The 20,531-nt window shown below is 36.4% G+C and overlaps 3 protein-coding genes across 4 annotated transcripts; 2 read left to right on the top strand and 1 right to left on the bottom strand.

The window, feature by feature from the left end:
* The first annotated feature begins 587 nt into the window (after positions 1 to 587).
* LOC114461221 (centrosome-associated protein CEP250-like) lies at positions 588 to 2,200 on the top strand. Its single transcript, XM_028443142.1, has 2 exons — positions 588 to 1,328; positions 1,770 to 2,200. Exons 1-2 carry the CDS (start codon positions 660 to 662, stop codon positions 2,160 to 2,162), a joined length of 1,062 nt encoding a protein of 353 aa, XP_028298943.1. The 5' UTR covers positions 588 to 659; the 3' UTR covers positions 2,163 to 2,200.
* Positions 2,201 to 7,238: 5,038 nt separating this feature from the next.
* Positions 7,239 to 14,994, top strand: LOC114456088 (stathmin-4-like). 2 transcript variants are annotated; one of them, XR_003672788.1, is made up of 7 exons: positions 7,239 to 7,325; positions 8,624 to 8,704; positions 9,630 to 9,725; positions 10,725 to 10,930; positions 11,914 to 12,069; positions 13,344 to 13,923; positions 14,971 to 14,994. XR_003672788.1 is itself a non-coding variant. In XM_028437627.1 (6 exons), the coding sequence occupies exons 2-6, from the start codon at positions 8,692 to 8,694 to the stop codon at positions 13,350 to 13,352; spliced, it is 480 nt and encodes a 159-aa protein (XP_028293428.1). In that variant the 5' UTR covers positions 7,239 to 7,325; positions 8,624 to 8,691; the 3' UTR covers positions 13,353 to 13,976. The 2 variants fall into 2 exon arrangements, 1 of the variants encoding a protein (XP_028293428.1); XM_028437627.1 differs by lacking the exon at positions 14,971 to 14,994 and having other exon boundaries at positions 13,344 to 13,976.
* A 32-nt stretch (positions 14,995 to 15,026) lies between these two features.
* LOC114480293 (interleukin-17F-like) lies at positions 15,027 to 17,834 on the bottom strand. Its single transcript, XM_028474308.1, has 3 exons — positions 17,754 to 17,834; positions 16,236 to 16,426; positions 15,027 to 15,273 (listed from the first exon to the last, which is right to left on the bottom strand). Exons 1-3 carry the CDS (start codon positions 17,832 to 17,834, stop codon positions 15,027 to 15,029), a joined length of 519 nt encoding a protein of 172 aa, XP_028330109.1.
* Positions 17,835 to 20,531: the final 2,697 nt, after the last annotated feature.

Here is a 20,531-nt window from a genome sequence, read left to right as displayed (position 1 = left end):
CTATTCGTACGCAACGCCCCTCACTGGCCAGTTTAGGTGACGTGATAGGTGCACCATGTGACCTACACTGGCCAATGAGACGCTACGCACTTGTATTAATACGTCATCTACGTTACGGACTAAAACATGTCAATGCTGAATCCAAATGTTAAACCTAAATGTTACATTTAAATATAAATGTTAAATCGAAACAAGCTTTTATTTTGGCACATCAGTGAATTTGCATATTAGCTAAACATTTAGTTTCATCCGTGACATTTAGATTTGATATTTAGATCACAAATTTAAATAATACTGCTGTAAATCTGGTCAATAGAAACAAAAAAAAAAAAAAGAGCAACTCTCCATTCGGTGCAGCATACATTCACTGCTACATTAGTAAGTAATTTAATTAAGTAATTTATTTATAAGGCGAGGGGGGGGGGGGGGGGTAGATGTCTTTAATTTAATTATTTTATTGTTTGTCAACAAAGCAGCAGCAAATCATCAGCTAGAATTTTGTGTTGACTGTAACCATGACGACAGAAATGAAGGCAAACACAGGAGATGAAAGCAAAATCACTTGAAAGTGCCTGGATTCTTCTAGAGTAGCACACACAGCTCAAAGCTCTAAAAACTTCACTGTTTTGTTGAACAATCACTTGCATTTGTTTCTTGAAATGTTGACGATGGATCAAAAACCAGCGATTAATATTACTTTTGGTGACTTTGGGGATTCTGAGCCCTTATTTAACAAAATCAGAGGGGTTTCATTCCACCAACCAAAGCAAAAGACGCAGAAGATGAAGGGAGACCAACCATCTCCTGGAGGCAAGGGTGATGAACGAGTGAACCATCCACCAGCCACCGTACCAGTGAATCCCTGTGTACCAGGCTGTACACTGGTACCTGACCAAGCACCACCAGGGTGTATCACATGTGCAAAGAGGAGAAACAAGAGATTCTTTGCAAATTACCTGATGGAAATACAAGAGAAGGACCTGGCCCAACTCAACCTGACTCTAGATGTTTCCAGAAAGGAATTCCATGAGCAGAAAGAACAATGGGAAGAGCAAAGAACGATGATGAAGAAGAAGGAAACGGAATCACATTCCATGGTTAAAATCCAGAAGGAGGAAATCTCTAAACTCAAGCATAGCCTGGACCAATGGAAACAAGAGTTAGGCCATAGTGAGTCTAACCAGATGAAGATGCTGAAGTGGCAGCAGGAAACCACCTCCATCCTTCAGCGTCAGAATCAGCAGATCTTCAATCTCACACTCTCACTGGATCAGGCCAAAGAACAGGTAGAGGAGCAAACCAGGGAGCTTCAGCACCAGGAAGCAACAGTGAGTCATTATCTCATTTATTCAACTTTAAACTCACAATTCTGACATTTTTCTCAGATTTCTGAGTTAAAGATGAAAGAACAAATGAAAAAAGATCAGATCATGAAAATCATGGTGCAATCATCTCTAAAAATTCACAAAAAATAAATACAACTTTGTCCTTTTGTTTAACTGGAAATAAGAAAATGGCATTTTTTTATGTCAGTGCAAAAATAATAATAATACAAACTTCTGCTAATTAAATCATGGTATTAATATACAGTAAGTGGTTCTAAAGCACAATATAAAATGTTTTTACTGCTGATTTTAATGTTCTTATTGATTTTTAAACCGTTAAATATTTTCTCTTGCACTTTTTAAATCACGTAAAGCACAGGTTCCTTGTGTATGAAATGCGTTCTACTAATAAATGTGTCTTGTCTGACTCTAATCTCCACGCAGATATCAGAAGCTCAGAAGAACGTCATCATCAAAGATGAAGAGTTGAAAGTGAAGGATCTCCTGGTGCGTGAGCAGAAAACTGAAAAGGACGTTCTGAGGGCCGATCTCAGGCAGACGCAGGAGAAATTAAAAAGTCAAAGTGATCAACACGACCAACTGTTGGAGGTGAACGCCAACATGTTAGAAGTGGTGAAGTCAAAGGAGCAGGCCTACTGCAGTCTGGAGGAGCAGGTGAAAGAAAAGGTGACCCTGATGGAGAACGCCCTGGTCGAAGCACAGAACCAACTGAAAGTCAAACATGTGGAATTAGAAGAAGAGCGGTCCAGCCACGCTAAAAAGAAATCCCCATGGAAAAGAATCTGCCGGTGGTTTACCCGGAAAACCAAACATTAGAACATTATAAACCTCAAGTTTGACTCTTAATCTCAATCTCCCCCATGATGATTTAAAATGTTCCTCTCTCTCTTTCCTTTTCTCCCTCTAATGCAGGAAGAATCTTTAATTAAAAAAAAAAAAAGATTTAAGAACAAATGAATAAAAAATATTTTCATAAAAAGAATGGTTTTGTGTTGAACTGAGTTATTAAGTTGGGTCAGACCATGAATAGTATAACTTTTTTCTTCAAAAATTCTGACTTTAATCACAGAATTAACTTTAAAATGAAAATTCTCTTTAAAGTAAAAAATTCTGACATTTTCTGACTTTAAATTCATAATTTTTTCCTCAGAATTCCAACATAAGGGAATTGGTAGTGCACTGTACACTTGTAATTTCTTAATGTACAATTTATATCAAATTTGTGCTTAAATCCTGTTAGCTCCATGAACTTTCATTCCATTATTGTGCATTGTTTTTTCAGTCGTCTGAGCAAAATGTTGTAGTTGGACAAAGGGGGCAGGGGTGCAAATCCCAGTGGGGAATGGTCCCATATCCTGCATTTTTCACCCATCTCCCGTTGTTCTAAGAACCCCAAAACATAGTATTTGAGGTTTATTTGCCCAAACTTGCTTGTTTTTCAGTGTTTTAGCCTCTGAAAAGTGACTTTCTGACCAACAGGCTTTTTGCTGCCTGCTTATGCATATTCATCAGTGGGCGTGTCTATACACTGACTTGCCTGCATGATTCGCTCTGAGGCAGATCAGTGATCAGAGCAATTTTCTCTTACCAGCCACACACTGTTATTGTTTTCAGCCAAAAAAACTGCACATTATAGTAAAACACATGGATATTTAAGGGGCTATAAGTCTTTTCACATTGGTTCAGTTCTACCTCATTAGGTCAAAGGTCAAGAGGGATAAACTCACCATGGCTGACAGCGAGTCTTACAGATTTAGATTATTTCTACCGTTAATATCTTGAAAGATTTTTTGCGTAAACGTGGTATCGGTCTCCGAGGCAAAAAGACAGAGTTAGCTTAGCTGCTAAAGCTAATGCCACACACAGGCTGAAAATTCGGTTTTTCCTGACTTTTCAAACTGTTTTAGCTGATTACGTTACTCCAGTTCACTTATCGACCTGTCCAACTTGTGCACTTCAAGTTTGTTAATTGAATTAAAATAATAGCTTAATAAAAATAATCATGGACCTGGTTAGTGAATGGTCGACCTCGTAAATTTCCTTTTTCTAAAGTGAGAACTCACACTCGCTTGTTCCATCAATTATAATACATTTTATTCATAAGCGCTTTTCAGAAACACTTTCCAGTTGTTAAAACTACAAAAGTCAGAAAAAAGAAACAAAATAAATACAGAAAATACATATGTTAACTCAGATCTAGTTACCTGGCTCACTCTGTTCCAGAACCACTAAACTCAGGGTCTAGTCTCTCATACACTAATCCACACAGGCCTAAAACAATGGCCAACATTAATGTTCCTCATAATAAAACAGACATTCTAATAAAAGAAAGAGCTACTTACATTCCTGCCACACCAAACCAAGCAACAGTTCAGCCATGGTGGTCAAACCACTGGGCTGCACAGGTGGTCTAGGCCCACTGAGGGGCAGGGAGTGGCACATGCAGCAATGGTGCATTCAAAGACACTGGGAACTATGCAACTCACCTCATTACATAAGGTTTAGAATTTCTAACATCTTCATCTTGCTTGAGTTGCAACTTGTTCCGAACGAAGATTTTTGGGTTCCAAAGCCAATAAGCAGAAGTGTACAGACTAGAGTACTGATATATTCTACTCAAGTAGAAGTACTGTTACTTGATTGAAATTGTATTCAAGTACAATTACAAGTACAAATACAAGTAAGTCATACATAGAATACTCATGTACAAGTCAAAAGCAGCTCAATTAAATAGTACTGTAAGTAAAAGTTACTAGTTTCTTTCATTATGGTGTTTCATGTCAGTGACTAATGTCTAGATTTGGGTTTTAACTCATTATCAAGCGATAAATGAGTTTAAAAGCGTTGGTTTGAAGATGTTTTTCTACATCAGCAGCATGACTTATGTGCCTGCATGATGACATCATTGCATTCCCATCATTTTAAGTGACATCATTGTGCGGATTGGAGATGATGTCATTGCTTCCAGCTTCTCTGCAGCTGTTTGTCCCGAGGCTTCCTGCAAACCCACAGACCCCGCCCCTTTTATTACATCACACACGCATGCACACATGCACGCACGCACACACACTCAGGCCCACAGCTGATTGGCTGCTAGTGACATCATCACTTGAGATGTGGGGGTTTCTCTTCCCTTGTTGCTGCAGCACACTCACACGCACAAACGTGCACGCGCTGCAGCTGCATTTCATTATTTGCTTGGTTGGAATGAATTAATGTTCTGAAGCAGTGCATGGTGGGAGATAAAGTCCTTTTTTCTGTTTTTTGACAGATGTTGTGGACATGTAGCTTTTGTTCGTCTCTCCTTTAATTTAGAACAAAAAATACATCCTGGAAATGATCAACAAACAGAAGGTCAACTCATTTAATATTTTATCCCATAATAATCAAATAAACATGTCTAAACTAAAATCTTTTATTTTGTTTTTTGAATTACTAAAAACTGTCACATGACTTTTCGCACAAATTCTCCGCCTTGCAGATTGACACAAATATACTGTTTTCTATTTTGAGGATATTTTCTGTAATTTAAAAAAAAATGTTTAATGTATGTGTAGAACATCCTGTATTTGTTTGATAGGTACGTTTCTTATTTGTGAAACAAAATGCATTAGTTTGTAAATGATGTTTTTGTAATTTAAAACCACACTAAGTTTGAGACTCGTTGGGGCGTGAGTGAAACATGTTTTGTGTTTGTGAGGTTTTTGCAGGATTATAACTCCATATTTATAGTTTTAATAAAGGCAAAGCTGGGATGTGTTATTGTTAAAATAAAAGCCCTTAGTCATGTTTTTATTATGTGGCTTTCGAGCTGAAAAGGTTGGATGAAAAAGGAGGAATGAATGGCTGAAAGCTCAGACTGCAGATGAAGTAACACACCTCAGAAATGGCGTTATGTTTAATTGTTGTGATCATATTGTAAAACATTCACTGTTGCACTTTTTTTTTCAGAATTATTTGAACGTTTTAGTTATTGGTGTGAAAAAAGAAAGATTTGCAATTTGTCGACAATTCATATTAAAAATCAACATTTCTTCCCAGATGTAGCTTTTTCATTTTCCTTTTTTTTAATTTATTTTTCTTTTCTTTAGTTGTTTTCTTTATGAACCATGTCTACACATGTGCTCATAGGTTACCACTACATGTAGTCGTGCACTTTCATGTGCAGGTGAAATAAATGTCGGTGCGACTTACTGACCAGTGATATGCATTGTTTTTATTGAAACCATAACTCATATATTGTTTCTAGAAGTGTCTGATTCAACTTTTGTTTTTGGATAAGGAAAAAAGGGAAAAATCAAATCACGATAATTGTTAATATCGTATCGAAATACTTCATTTTTCAGAATTGCAAATATACATTGAATCGGTCAAGTATCAAAGTAAAATCAAATACGGACAAAAGCATATAAGAGTATTGTCACTTCTGTCGTTGTATTCAGTGTTTTTGCTGTAGTGAATGTAACTGTCTGGGTTGTTTTTATCGTCTGTCTCTCAGAGCTGCAGTGGGAGTTTGTTCTGAATGAAGCGACAGATGGACGCCTCACACCGACTCCTCTGAGTCACCACCAGCGCCGCCAGTTCTTTATCCGCCTGTAAATTTAGCTCTGACATTTCCTCTGAAGCACGACTGATCACTTTGACATTCTGAGAATGTGTCAGAAAGTCTAACTATATGCTCTGCATCTCTGATCTGAAAAATTCAGTTTTCCTTCATAAATACACACTAAATGGTGAAAAAGCAGAGGTGTAAAGAGTACTGATATTTCTTACTCAAGTAGAAGTACTGTCATTTGATTGAAATTGTACTGAAGTACAAGTAAGTCATACATAAAAAGTAAAAAGTAGCTCCCCCCCACGTTTATTTTTGGTAATAAATCTTGCCACAGTACAGTTTAAAGTGACTCATCGTTTCTATTACTTTAAGGTTGCACTGCACAAACTCTGTTGTGTCTCCAATATGTAAAAAATGTAAATAAGTTGAAAGTTCACTGTTGCACTCTTTCTGGGAACACTTTTGGTCGAGTATATTTTATTTTTATCCTGGAGTATGTGACACAAACTTGGCCCCAGACATAGATATGGCCTTATTTAGATGTTCTACAGAGACACAGAACATCCAGAAACACCGAATGAATGCTTTATTAGTCGGAACTATTGTGGCCAACAGACTCATTCTGAATAAATGGAAAACAACAACGGCACCAACCTTTAGAATATAAATTGGCTGAATAAGCTGGCCAGTATGGTACATATGGAAAAGAAAGAACATGGAACCTTCTGTTGGACTTTATCAATAATCATATATACTGTAAATATTGGACTTAAAATTGGACAGGGAAAGGTATAGAGGCTTTTTTTTGTCTCTTCTGTATTCAGTCAATGTATAAAGAGTGAGCACATCCTTCCTCTTGTATGTGTGGGTGTGTGTGGGTGTGTGTGGGTGTGTACTGCTATGTGTATGAATGCATGTTGTTGCTGTATGAATAAGGAAAACATATGAATTGGTCCATATGACTAAAGATGATGTTTCTCTATATCTGAACATAATAAAACACATTTAAATAAGAAACAACACCTAATGGCAGTCTTCATGACACCTTGTTCATGCTAATAACAGCTGTCATGTCATAATATTGATGTCATGTATAGAACTTCAAGTTAAGTGTTGCCAAAAATATATAAATAAATAAAAATAATTTTTTGCTACATGAATGTCTTCATATGAAAGGAGTCTTCATCTCTTCTGTTAGTGATGATCTTCATCCAGGAGCTCAGTAACGCAGAGCATCACCACCTGGGTTCCTCTAAAATGTCCGAGCTCCTCCCCCTGCTCTGCCAGCCAATTGGAGCGCTGTGTGGTGATGTCATGCAGTAGACCCTGTGGTGGTGCTGATGCTGAGCTGCAGAGCATCAGAGCGTCTGTGCAAAGCCGAGGAAGGACTCACTTCACCATCGTCCAGGCTCGTTCTCCTGCAGGTAAACATCCTCCCATCCATCCATCCATCCATCCATCCATCCATCCATCCATCCATCCATCCATCCATCCATCCATCCATCCATCCAACCAATCCTCTATTTCTCATCTGCACCATCTCTGATTCATCACAGTTTCCCCTTTTTCTGCTCTTTGGGGTAATGTCTGTGATCATTGCAGGATGTACCACACTTTACTGGAAACAATGACATCATCACTTACAGCACACGCGCGCACGTACACACGCATTGTCGCGCATTTTTTCTTGGATAGATTGATTTTATTTATCTTTATTTTTTTGATAGAATGTGATTTCTGTGCAGCAGCTTGTTTGTACATTTTGTTAATGATTAAAGAAAAATATGTGCTTTTATTTTGGAGAGACAGATAAGTCTACGTGGCACGTGCATCTGCATATGACACTGTTACCAACAGGTTTACTTGTGCTTGAAATGTGTCATTTTCATAGAAAACACGCACAGATCGAATGCAAAAAAAAAAATATGAGCTGAAACTCTAGGTTTTTATTTTTATTAATTTAAATATTAATATTTTGTTTCGCCAGTTTGTTTTATTCCGTGAAACAGGACAAAACAGGGGGACATTTGGAGGTTTGAGTTTTAAGGTTTCTGTCATCGTCAATTCTATCTGAGAATATCTATAGAGCTGCTTTCTGAAGAGCTGCATGAGGTCACTTTTAGGTGTGTGACCAGTGCGCATGTGCGGCAGAATTTTTCTTTTTTTAATGAAACACCACAATATTTTCCCAGTATAAAATAACATTCTTGGAGAGATAAACAAGGATGAATCTTTGCATTTCCGGTTTCAGATCACGTGCATAAAGATGGGCAACTGAGAGCAACAAAAATATGATTTTCTAATTTGAGGGTCACATTATCAACATTCAAGTTAGCATTTAGCAGTGTTTCTGTTGTCATTTTGTATATTCTATCATTTTGTCTGATTTTTGTTGTATTTTTTTTTGGTCGTTTTATGTAATTTTCAGTTATTTTTAGTTCTGTGAGTGAGCAATTTTGTGTGTATTGTTGGTCATTTTGTGCACTTTAGTTTTGTTTATTATTGTTGTTGTCTTTTCGTGCATTTTTCTATAACTTTATGTGGACATTACGAATTGTTTGTAATATTTTTGAAAAATTTCGGAATTTATTGTGTATTTTTTTGTCATTTTGTATTTTTATCTACCAATTCTGCCAGTTACCCATGTCTGGCATTGTGTTTTAAATTGGTTTCTAACGTGCTGTGTGTGTGTGCGTGTGTGTGTGTGTGTGTGTGTTCTCAGGATCAGACTCTACCTCAAACTGTGTCATCATCATCATCATCATCAGCAGCAGCAGCAGCAGCAGCAGGATGACTCTGACCGGTAACTCTTCTCTCCTAATCATATTTTTTTTGTCTGGTTGGATTAATTTTTTTGTTCTTTTTTCATTTTTCCTGTTTTTTTTTTTTTTTTTTTGCCTCTTTAAAAAATAGTTTCTGTTAGAATCAGAATCAGAAAAAGTTTGATTAGTTTACACAAGGCGAGGGACATTTTTTTTATTTTCAATCAATTTCTTTCTCGGTTTGGTCTCGTTTATTTATTTATTTATTTATTTATTTATTTATTTATTTATTTATTTATTTATTTATTTATTACCTAATCATTAATTAGTTTTATCCTATTATTGTCTTTTGACAGTTTTTGTCACTGAATAAAAAAGTGACAGAACCTTTTTGAAATAAAAAAAGTGATATATTGATTTGAAAAGTTGATATAACTTCAAAAAGTTGATTGAACTTTAAAAAGCTGAAATAACTTTGAAAAGTTGGAAAATGTGGAAAAACAGTAGAACAATTTAAATGAAAAAAATAATAAAATAACCCTCAGTATACACTGCAAAACCTGTAAAAATAAACATAACAGTATAAACAGTAGAAGCAGTAAAAAAAACAAAAAACAAAAAAGAACAAAACTCATTTTACACTGCAAAACATGTAAAACAAAACAGTAGAACCAGTATAAACAAGACAAAAGAAATGAGAGAGAGACAGAAAAAAGCAAATACCCCAGTATAAACAGCTGAACCAGTAAAAAACAAAAACAAAAACAGTGGAACCACATAAACTATTTTATTTCCATCCCTTTTTGTCCTGTTAGTTTTGTTTGAGTGCATATTGTATTATTATGATTGTTTTTTGGTCTGTTTTGACCAGTCTCATTTGTTTCCTCTGTTTATTCTCCTAACATGTTATAAATTAAATCTATATTTGTCCTTCACTCATGCTGTTGTTTTTTTTGTTTTTTGCAGCGTACAAAGAGAAGCTGCAGCAGCTTCCTCTGGCTTCCATTTTCTGCTCCTGCTTTCGTCCTAAAGTCCGAGAGGCGACTGTGGACAAGAAGGAAGGTCATTATCACTGACTGATAATAACTCATCATAAGATCATTAATAATTAAGCAGCTAGTTTACAGCTCCACATCTGAGAACAATACTGCCCTCTAGAGGATGCAGCGATGAGTTACTTTTATCACAGTGTGGGACACAAAAATGAGCATTAACACAGGAAAGAATAAAGGGTTTGTGTGTTTTTCTGTCATTTTGTACATTTTTGTTGACAATTTGTGTTTTTTTTTTTAAATTTTGTGTGTTTTCATTATTTTGTGCATTTGAGCAGTTTTTCTATGTTTTTCATTGTTTTGTGTATTGTTAAAATCATTTTGAGTAATTTTGGAGTCATTTCTTTATCTTAGTTTTTTATCATTTTGTATATGTTTTTTTTTTTTTTTTTTTTTTTTGTATTTTGTGTATCTTTGGACACATTTGGCATATTTTTTCTGTAATTGTTTGTTGATGGGGGCCACACAAAGTTAGGTTGAGGGCCACATGAGGCCCACAGGCCGGCGCTTGCCTATGTTGGTTCTATATCAATGGTTCTCAAACTATTTTGGCCTCAATTACCCCCTTTCTCTTCTTTCTGATTTAAAATCCCCCTTTGGCTGATTACTTTTTTGCAACTATAGATTGTTTTAAATAATCTCATGTTGTGAATAAGTGAAATGATTTAGTGTGTCTTGAATAGATTTATATCTGTTGTTTTTATTATTTGTGGTCACCTCCCTGCTGATGTGGGACCATTAATTATTATGATTATCATTTTTAACTAAAAAATAAACATTATAAACCCCCATGTTTTTAAAGCTTTTGATTTTTAATTTCCCACTCTAGTACCCCCTGTAGTGGCATTGCGTACTCCTTGTGGTACATGTACCCCCATTTGAGTAACACTGCTCTAGAGGATAGTGAGGTTATTACAGCAGTGATACAGATGATATAGTTTGACATTTGAACAGTTTGTTTAGATCTGGATCTCCTCCTCATCCTCACTCACCATCTTCGTCCTCTCAGGCATCGTGGACCTGAACCTGTGCAACATCAGGGACATGGAGGTGATCGAGCTGAGCAAGCGGGCCAGCGGCCAGGCCTTCGAGGTCATCCTGAAGCCCCCAACCTTTGATGGAAGTCCTGAGCTGAGAGTGACCACACCCCCTCGACCCAAACCGTCACTGGAGGAGATTCAGAAGAAGCTGGATGCGGCTCTGGAGAGGAGGAAGGTAAAGAATGGACTCCAAATCAGCTGGAATGAATGAACAAATTAATTATTAATCAGAAACATTTAAAACATAAACAGCTATTAGGTTCTAAAAACATTGAACACATTAGAAAAGTCAATAATACCTTCAAATATATATTTATATATATATAAACACCTAAAATATCTGACATTATCTCAAAACATCTAGAAATAATTTAAAATATATATTTTAAATAATTTAGAATTATATTAAATTATTCCAAAACATAAAAAATATAAAAAATGAATTTATCTTTAAAACACCTAATAAATATATGAACATCTGAAAATATTTTTAAAACATCTAAATGTACCTGATAATTCAAAAACATCTGCAAATGTCTAAAATATCTCTAAAACACCTAATAAATATATTAAATAATTAAAAAAAATACTTAAAATGTCTTAAACCTTTAAAAAAAACATTTTTTAAATATCTGAATTCAGAAAAAATATCTAAAAATATCTGAAATTATTCCAAAACATCTAAAAATATTTTTAGAAAAATTATCTCCAAAACACCTAATGAATATATGAAATAATTAAAAACACCTGAAAATAGTTTAAATATTTTAAAACATCTAAACCTACCTGACATAATTCAAAAACATCTGAAAATGTTTAAAATATCTCTACAACACCTACAAAAAATAAAATGAAATAATTAAAAAAAAACACTTTTAAGGAAACAATTTTAACATAATTCAAAAACAACTAAAAAAGGACTTTTGAAAAAAACCAAAATGTTTTTAATAAGGTTATCCAACTACAACTGAGAAACCTAACTGAAAAAAGATGAAAACATTTTCAAAACATTTAAAAACATGTGACAAAAATGGTCAAACCATCAGAAATAATAAAAAATAAACAGATATTTTGGAAAAACATTGTTAAAAACCAATAGGAAACTATAAAACATCTAATGGTCAATGAAGGATATTAATCAGTCTGACGTTCCCACAGTGTCAGGAGGCCGAGCTGCTCAAACATCTGGCCGAGCGCAGAGAGCACGAGCGTGAGGTCGCCCTCAAAGCTTTGACCAAAGACAGACACGACCAGCGGAGAGAGCAGCAGAACAGCACACCTCAAGGACCACAGCCACAGCAGCAGCAGGAGGAGGTAATGTCATACATGACATTTTTCTTTTAATGGAAATTTGGTTACTATTCACTACGATGCTTTTAGCTGTGTGTGAAACTGTGTTTTATTACATTATTCATTGAATATTATAATTATGCAACCGAGTTTAGTAATAATTGAAAAGCACTTATAAATGAATGTATTATTAATAATATTGATAAAAATAATAACAATGTCTTTTTTAAAAAACACAAAAATAATATTTTTAGTTTTTTGAAGCTTCAGTTGTTTTTTTTCTGTTTCATTGAAATTATTTATTTTAAAGTGAGCTTTTCTTTAGTTATTTTTGAATGTGTTTTTAGATTTATTTTAAGGTGTTTTTAGTTGTTTATAGGAGTTGAGGTGTTTGACATCCTTCCTCTTTTTTTATTTTTATTTTTTAGTTGTTTTCATTGCTTTTAATTGTTTTAAAGAGTTTCAGAGTTGTTTAATGTTTGTAGTTATTTTTTGTTGTTTTTAAGTGTTTGGAGTTTAGTGTTTTAAAGTGTTAGCTGCGTTTTAAGATGTTTTCTTGAGTCTGAGGTGTTTGACCTCCTCACCTTCCTTGCAGCTGTTGTTCGTTCAGTCAGGATCAATTTAGTCAAATTGTTTATTAGCATGCGGTTTGGATTTGGCAGGAGGGCTTCATTCTGGGACCTCTCTGCCATTCCAGCAGCTGAGTGGAAAGCCCGAAGCAAAGAAAGCTCCCCTTCACTCTTCTAGGAGCTACTGTACATTGAGAGACATAAGCAGAGAGAGCGGTCAGCATGACCCCTCGGAACAGAAGCACAGACGTTAGATGGCAACAAGTGACAATTAGCATTTAATTATACAGAAAAGGAAAAACATGGAGAGGGGGTGGGCTGCAAGGCGTTTTCTGACGAAGCGTGCGGAATCAGGCGTGTAGCAGTGGTTTAAAAACAGCGCCGTGACTAACTCGTGGAACATGATCAGCTAGATGATTAACTGAATTAGGGGATGGATGGATATAGGAAGTGCAGGTGTTGTTAGTGGTTTTTTAGGAAGTGCAGGTGTTGTTAGTGGTTTTTTAGGAAGTGCAGGTGTTGTTAGTTGTTTATAGGAAGTGCAGGTGTTGTTAGTTGTTTTTTAGGAGGTGCAGGAGTTGTTCGGCGTTTACCATTGTTTGAGGTGTTTGAACTCCCCTTTTTCCTCTTCCAGGTGTTTGTATTGTTTTTAAATGTTTTAGTTTTTAGGTGATTTGAAGTGTTTGTACTAGTTTTAAAGTGTTTGACCTCCTCTCCATCCTCTTGCAGGTGTCCTGATGGCCTGATCACAACACAAGCTGAACCTTTTAAGGAAGTCTTTTTGGACGTCTGAGGACCTGAAACCCCAACAATCAGATTTCAGGAACTAAACTCGACGCTGCTTCTGCTCATCGAGACAAAAAGACTGAAGACAAAGAATGAACATGGAGGATTGACTCAGAGTTCATCTTTTTTTTTTAAAAAAACTTGGAAATTCCCGCTGCTGGATGTCGGCAGGTTTGCAGTGCTTTGTTTGCCAACAGTGCCAATGCTAGTGTGTGTGTGTGTCATGATACTGAGGAAACAGGAGCTCTAGACCACCACAGCACCACCTGCGGGACAGGTGTGAACATTACAGGAACTCTGACTGCTGATATAAAACTGAGATTACTGCACAACAATGGACTTCAGTTATGTGACTAGAATCTGAAGCTAAACATGCTAAACATGCTAAACATGCGCTCCAGGTGGGAATAAAATCACCTGATGGGACTGAGTTTCATCTACGAGTTTAAAATCCTGTTTCTCGGGAACTGGACTGAGTTCCATCAACCTGCTGGTGTGAGTGAGGGTTCACACGTGACCGTGTGTGTGTAATCAGATGTCTATTTTAAACTCAAAAATAAAGAAATAAAGTCTTTACTTTTTTGTTCAGTTCTTTATTGACGTTCAGCCGGGTCACAATAAATAATAAACCATGAATAAATATACACCAAAGATACAACAACGCTCTTAAATACTGTGATCAATAAATACCAATAAACCATAAATAATGTAAGTACTTTGAGCAGCAAGTTAGGTTGATAATCAATCAGTGTCTGCTAATAGAGGATCATTTAAAAAGCACAGCAGTCAGCCAGAACATTAGGATGTGTGAAGCTATAGGATGATGGTAATAGAGATCATCCTTAGACTCGTAGAGTGAAATATTTTAATCAACTAAAAACAAAGCATTTCTAGAGAAAATGCAAATGGAACTGTTGGATGCTAACCAATAAAACACAAACATTTTTCATTCATTTTTTTGTGGGGGAGAACATCATAGGACAAGTCAGACCACACATTAAACTGGTTCAGCCCCTCCCCCTTTGCCCTGCTAACAGGAGAAATTCCATTGCAAGGCTTAGTTTCAATAATAATTGTAATTTTAATTGTAATTGTAAAAATGCTGGTCACCGTAATCATAATTGAGTTGTAATTGAACATGGATAATTACAGACGTAATTGTAATTGAAAAATGTAATTGACCCCAACCCCGGCACAGCTTATAAGTAAATTAAGTGAAGTCGTAGTTATAATAGTTTTCAAATATTTAAAAATTCGACACTCATTTTTGCTTAAACTGTGGGAAAACTTTGAGTTTTTTTTTTTAATTTTTTTTTTTTAAATCAGCCTTTATGTAGCAGGACAGAGGAGTTGATAACAAATGTTTATTAAATAAAGTTTGTAACTTCTTTGTTTGATTTGTTTCAAAAAGGAATAAAATAATGGATTAAAAGGAAAACATCAAGGCTGATCATTTTAACAAGTTGTAATAATTTAATTTAACTTAATAAGTTAGTTAATAATAAATAGTTTTACGTTTCCTAAAGAGTAAATTAAGTGAACATTCTTGATTTTTTTTTTTTTTTTACAGAATTCAAACCATGTAGAGGTCGTGACCTGTCAGGTGACTTCCTGTCTGCTCATATTTCACTCCTGAGTCACGACGTCCGGTCTGACGCACACACAGCCCACGGCGTAGAGGCGGGACTCCAGGCGGAAGTGATTTTGGTTTCCACCTTCCGGCGCTGTGATACGACGCAGCAGCAGCCCCTGTTGCATTAAGGGTTGTGAGTGCAGGCTTTGGTCCTCGTGCCCGTTTGCATCTAGGCAGCCTTTGAGCAGACAGCGAGCCTCGGACAGCACCGGAGGGAAGCAGTTGTCGTCATGAGAGAAGCTGTGGGCCAGGACAGAACAAGGTCACGACCCGACTGCATGTGATAACCAGCACATCATGTGATCTTTGGCCCTCCCTGGCAATAATTCTTGATAGGGGGGCCAAAGAAAACATTGAATCAAATATATAGACCGTCTCAAGATTTGGGCCAACCACGTGTGTAACATATACAATAAAGGAAACATTATTAGTAACATAATTGATCATTTTGACTCAAAAAAATTGCATCAATGCGTCATTTAATGTTGTAAATTTTTTGATGAAATCAGAAGAATCATTGTGATGAAGAATTGTGCAACAGAAGAAGAACCAACCTAAAGTCTCAAAAGTCTGGGATCATTTCACTGAAAACTTATACTACACACTTTATAGCACTTAAAGAGTAACTAAATTAAACTAAAATAAATGCCTTAATCATGGGCGGGGCTTCTGGAGCAGTTAAGACACGCCCACTCAACACTATAAAATCTCCAAAGAACAATCTATGCTATGCTAACTAGCTACTCATTATTCAATATACAGTACCTATCTATTCACTCTTCTCTCAGTCCAAACTACTCACCACAGATTGTAGAGCCCACAGGTGCTAGTTTTTATAAAAGGGGCGGGGTTAACAGTGCTTGTTTGTGATGCAAGATGGTCCCAAAATGTCATATGATCTTGTTCTCAGCCTAAACCACAGATCTATTGTAATAGCCGGGTTTCAACCCATAGAGGGCAGTCATTCTGACATTTTACAACTAAATATGACAAATTGAAATACTTTGACTAAACTGTTGAGAGTTGGACCAGGATCAATCAACAGCACTACTTTATACCCAGATACATTTGTATTAAGCAGAAAAACAGTTTTTGGGTTTAGTTACTCTTTAAAATATTTGTATATAATGTACATTATATTGATAATTGTATTTTTTCGAATTAATTTTGGAAAACTGTAATGAAAACCTTTGACCACTCACTCGTACGTCCACGGAGAGATGGAGGAATTGTGCAGCGGGCGCATGCTCGGGGCTGGGCTGAAGGCGGTGGGATCAATGTGCAGTGGGAATGTCTGGACGTCCTTTGACACCTGTTTCACCTTCTCTTTGGGCATCGCCGTTACTTCTGACATCATCATCGTCACCATCATCACTACTGCAGCACAGCTGACCTAAAGACAAGGATGGCTCTGAGGTCACTCAAACTGTTCACACAGAGCCAGTCCTGGCATTTTGTGTCCAGACCAGCCCACTACATTATCAGTGACACCATGTAGAAGCTATTATCTCAGTGATGCTCAACATGTGGCTCTTTATGTCTTAATTTTAAATATTATTCCCACAGAAAACCTTAAAAGGGGGGAACTTTTTAACCCCTTTTTACCTATTTCCTTTGACACTTTTTTCAGACTTTAGCTACATTTTGCTAATAAATACCCAATTTTTCCTATAATGCGTCCATTTTTGTGAATTCTTCTTGACACTTTAATCCAACTTTTGTCCAGTCTCTAATTTTTTTGGCCAATTTTGTCCAAGTAAGCTATTTTTGCCCAATAAATACCACTTTTTTTTCTCTATTTTGCCTCTTTTTGTTCCACATCTTTGCCTTTTTCACTATTGTTTGCCACATTTTGTCCATTTAAGCTCCCTTTTCCATTACATACCACCTGGTTCCTCTTTATTTGCCAATTTGCCAATTGCCACTCTTGACTGATTTTGGCCCATTTTTACACTTGTTAACATGTCTGCCTCCACTCGCTCATCAAAAAAAAAAAAAAACAAGTAGCGGATGGGACCGGCCCACTTCGGGTCAGCGGTCCACCGGGACGATACTCAGTATGCCCGATGGCCAGTCCACCGCTGGCCAGTCCAGAGCGGAGATGGCATCTGAACCCCGTGACCCTGAGCTTTAGGCCTATAATGTTTACTTATATTTACATCTACAGCTTGCACTTAAAACATCTACGATTACATTAGGCAACACAAAGTAGCACAAGCTGTTATACATTTTTATTTTTATTTATTTTATTTTATTTTTTTATACAGTATATCAATTTTTAAGAAAACACTACTTAGTTTATGATGAAATCTAAAGATTCACATTCAGGAGAACATCCTAGAAAATATTCAGCCATAGCGCAGTGTTGGAGGAATCAAACCATTAACTTTCCTCGCCAAAAAACAATAACATTTGTCTCACATTTATCTCAAACCTTTCTAGAAAAGCTTTAGGGATCTGTTTGTGTATTTTAAAGTTGATGTGTGTGACGTTGTGTGTCATTGTGAGTTGTGTTCTTACCGTCATTCCACAGGAGTTTGTTCTTCTGATCATGTTGTCGTCTCCGTTAAATCCAGATGTTTGTGTCGCCCCTGTTGGTTGTTTGGACTTTATGTCGTGCACGTCACAGGCACCCTGGGCTCAGCTGGAGGTTCAGGTAAAGTTGTCAGCCAGTGTTTGTTTCCTTCAGTCGAACTCCAGGCTTTTATCTGCATTCAGACCCTCTGCGATGTGTCATCGTGCGTGGACTTCCTGTCAGAGAGCCTTTCATCTTCTTCTGAACCACAGGAATCCAAATCCATGACGAAACCTGCTCCTTGACCCAGTTTCACTCTGAGGTTAAGGTGCAGATGTCTCAGGGTCACCTCCACCTCTGCATTATCTAATCATACTCAGTGATAGTCCTTTGAATTTTATATAGCTGAGACGTGGTGTCCTTGTGGTGTGGGGTTTTCATGTCCCACTCATTTCTGTAATTTTACGTAATTCTGTGAGATTTTTTTTTTTTTTTTTTGTTTTTCAAAAATGAATAATTGTCTTTCCAATAGTGAAGCTGAACCGATAACTTATCGTCTCAAATTAGAAACCTTCTTCATATTTTAAAAATGTAAAACCTTCTCAGTCTCAAAGCAAGACAGCACATTTACCCATAGGCGTTACTGGCTATAAGCGAATTATGCAATTGCAAAGAGCCCCATGAGCCACTAGGGGCCCTCAAAGCTAAGTCTGCCGCCTCATTCGAGGAGAATCAAAAGTAGCATGTGTTTAAAAATCAATGTATGATTACCTCCAACAATTTGGTAAAATTTTCGCTGCCATTTGTTTGTGTGTCTGTTAGCACGTTAACGTTAAAAGTACTAAACCGATTTTGACAACATTTGAACCTGGAATTTTAAGCAGTGAAAAATTCCATTACATTTTGGAGTGGAGCTGAATCAATATACTGATTCTGGATCAGTTTAGAAAAATCAATAAATCCCTAACATTTTATTTCATATCTTGGTTTGTTCGGATCCGGATTGCACATTTCATGACGAATGCGTAAATGATCTTGGTACCATGATCAGGGTCACTAATCAAGATAACTGGCAATATCTGGCAATGAGGATTTTGGTACCTGGTGGAGGTTTGCACTCTCTGAGTGCTATTGTTAATTATGTTTTTTTTTCATCAAAATAAAATATGCCACTATTTCATTTGTGAGTTCAGCGCCTCCTCTGTTGATATAAGAATAATGTCTGTAACTCCAGGACAGACAAACTGATGATCCAGTAACAGGATGCATAGTGCAGTGAATTGTGTTATAATTGGACTGAACCCATTGCAACATGGTTGGAAAACATATGTACAGCAATACAAGGCCTCAGAAAGCTTGGGGTTGTGTTTGATCAAGCAATGTCTTTGGATGGTCGCTGTCATCAACTGACTAAAAACTGTTTTTACCACATGAGAAATACAGATTTGTTATCAAAATCAGATCTCAAACTGGTCACACACGCATTTATATCATCACGTATTGACGATTTTAATTCTGTTTTCACTTGTTTTAATAAGTCAACCCTAAACAGACTCCAGATCGTACAGAATGCTGCTGCCAGACTTTTAACCGGTGCTCCCAGAACATCCCACATCACCCCCATTCTTTCTACTCTGCAGTGGCTCTCAGTTAAGTTTCAAATAAAGTACAAAATCTTACTTCTTACTTTCCGAGCGTTACATGGTCAGGCCCCTAAATATATCTCGGACTTGTTGTGCCCCTACTCTTCAGGGCAATGCCTTCGGTCTTCAGGTCAGGGTCTCCTAAAGATCCCAAAAACTAAATTTAAAACCAGAGGAGACCTGGCGTTCCAGGCTGTGGCCCCCAGACTCTGGAATCGCCTGCACCAGTCTCTCAGGGAGCTCAACTGTGTGGACACTTTTAAGAAACTGTTGAAGACTACACTTTTCAGAAAAGCTTTTAGTTAACTGGACTTTACTTTTTTTTTTTAATCCTTCTATGACGCTGCTCTTATGATATATATGCACCCATATTTTATTATTCTATTATGATGTTGCACTTGTATTTTCACCACAGGTCTGTACAGCACTTTGTGATTTTATCTGCAAAAAGAGCTTTATAGATAAATTACTTATACTTATACAAGTACTCGCGTAACTGTAATTGAGTTACTTTTGTACTGTACTTGTACTTTTTTTTTTGTATATTTCTAAATCAGTAATTTGAACACAACCCACATTTCTGAACCCAACTGTTACTGAGTAACTTATTGTTTTATTTGTTTTAAAATGATCAATGGACAGTGTGAGACTACAAAAAATTATATATATATATATATATATATATATGTTATACCCCGCAACCTGAAAAAAGGAACAAGTAGGTCAGACAATGGATGGATGGATATGTATTCATATAACAATAAAGTTCCAACTGTGCAAGATTTCATCTATTCCTTTTAAAGTTTATACATGAAATGTTTACTGTATGCAAGGGAACCATGGCAATAATTATTACCAAAAATAAATGTGGGGGGTGAAAGTAACTATTAACTTTTACCTTGAGTACTATTTAATTGAGCTACTTTTTACTTGCACTTGAGTATTTTATGTATGACTTACTTGTACTTGTACTTGAGTATAATTTCAATGAAGTAATAGTACTTCTACTTAAGTAGAATATATCAGTACTATTTACACGTCTGGTGATATAAATAGTGTTCCGTGATGTTTTCTGTTGTAAGAACTAGAATGAGGAAACGTTATGGAAACTGTGTCTGCATCGTTTGTTTTGTGGTTTTTTTTCTTACAATATCTTGATGTCACTCTTTGATGATCCAAGCAGAGAAACTCCTAATCTTTGCGCGCTGTTGGTCACAGAGAAGCTCCAGAGTCACTCTGGGTTTTTTTCTTCTCTGATTGAACTGCACCAGTTGTGTTTTGCAGGCTTTGACCTGGTTTACAGTCATAACTCACCACACTGCAGCTTTCTGCCTAATCAT

Source organism: Gouania willdenowi, chromosome 3, assembly GCF_900634775.1.
Source record: "Gouania willdenowi chromosome 3, fGouWil2.1, whole genome shotgun sequence".
Taxonomy (NCBI): domain Eukaryota; kingdom Metazoa; phylum Chordata; class Actinopteri; order Blenniiformes; family Gobiesocidae; genus Gouania; species Gouania willdenowi.
This window is presented reverse-complemented; position numbering and strand designations above follow the sequence as displayed.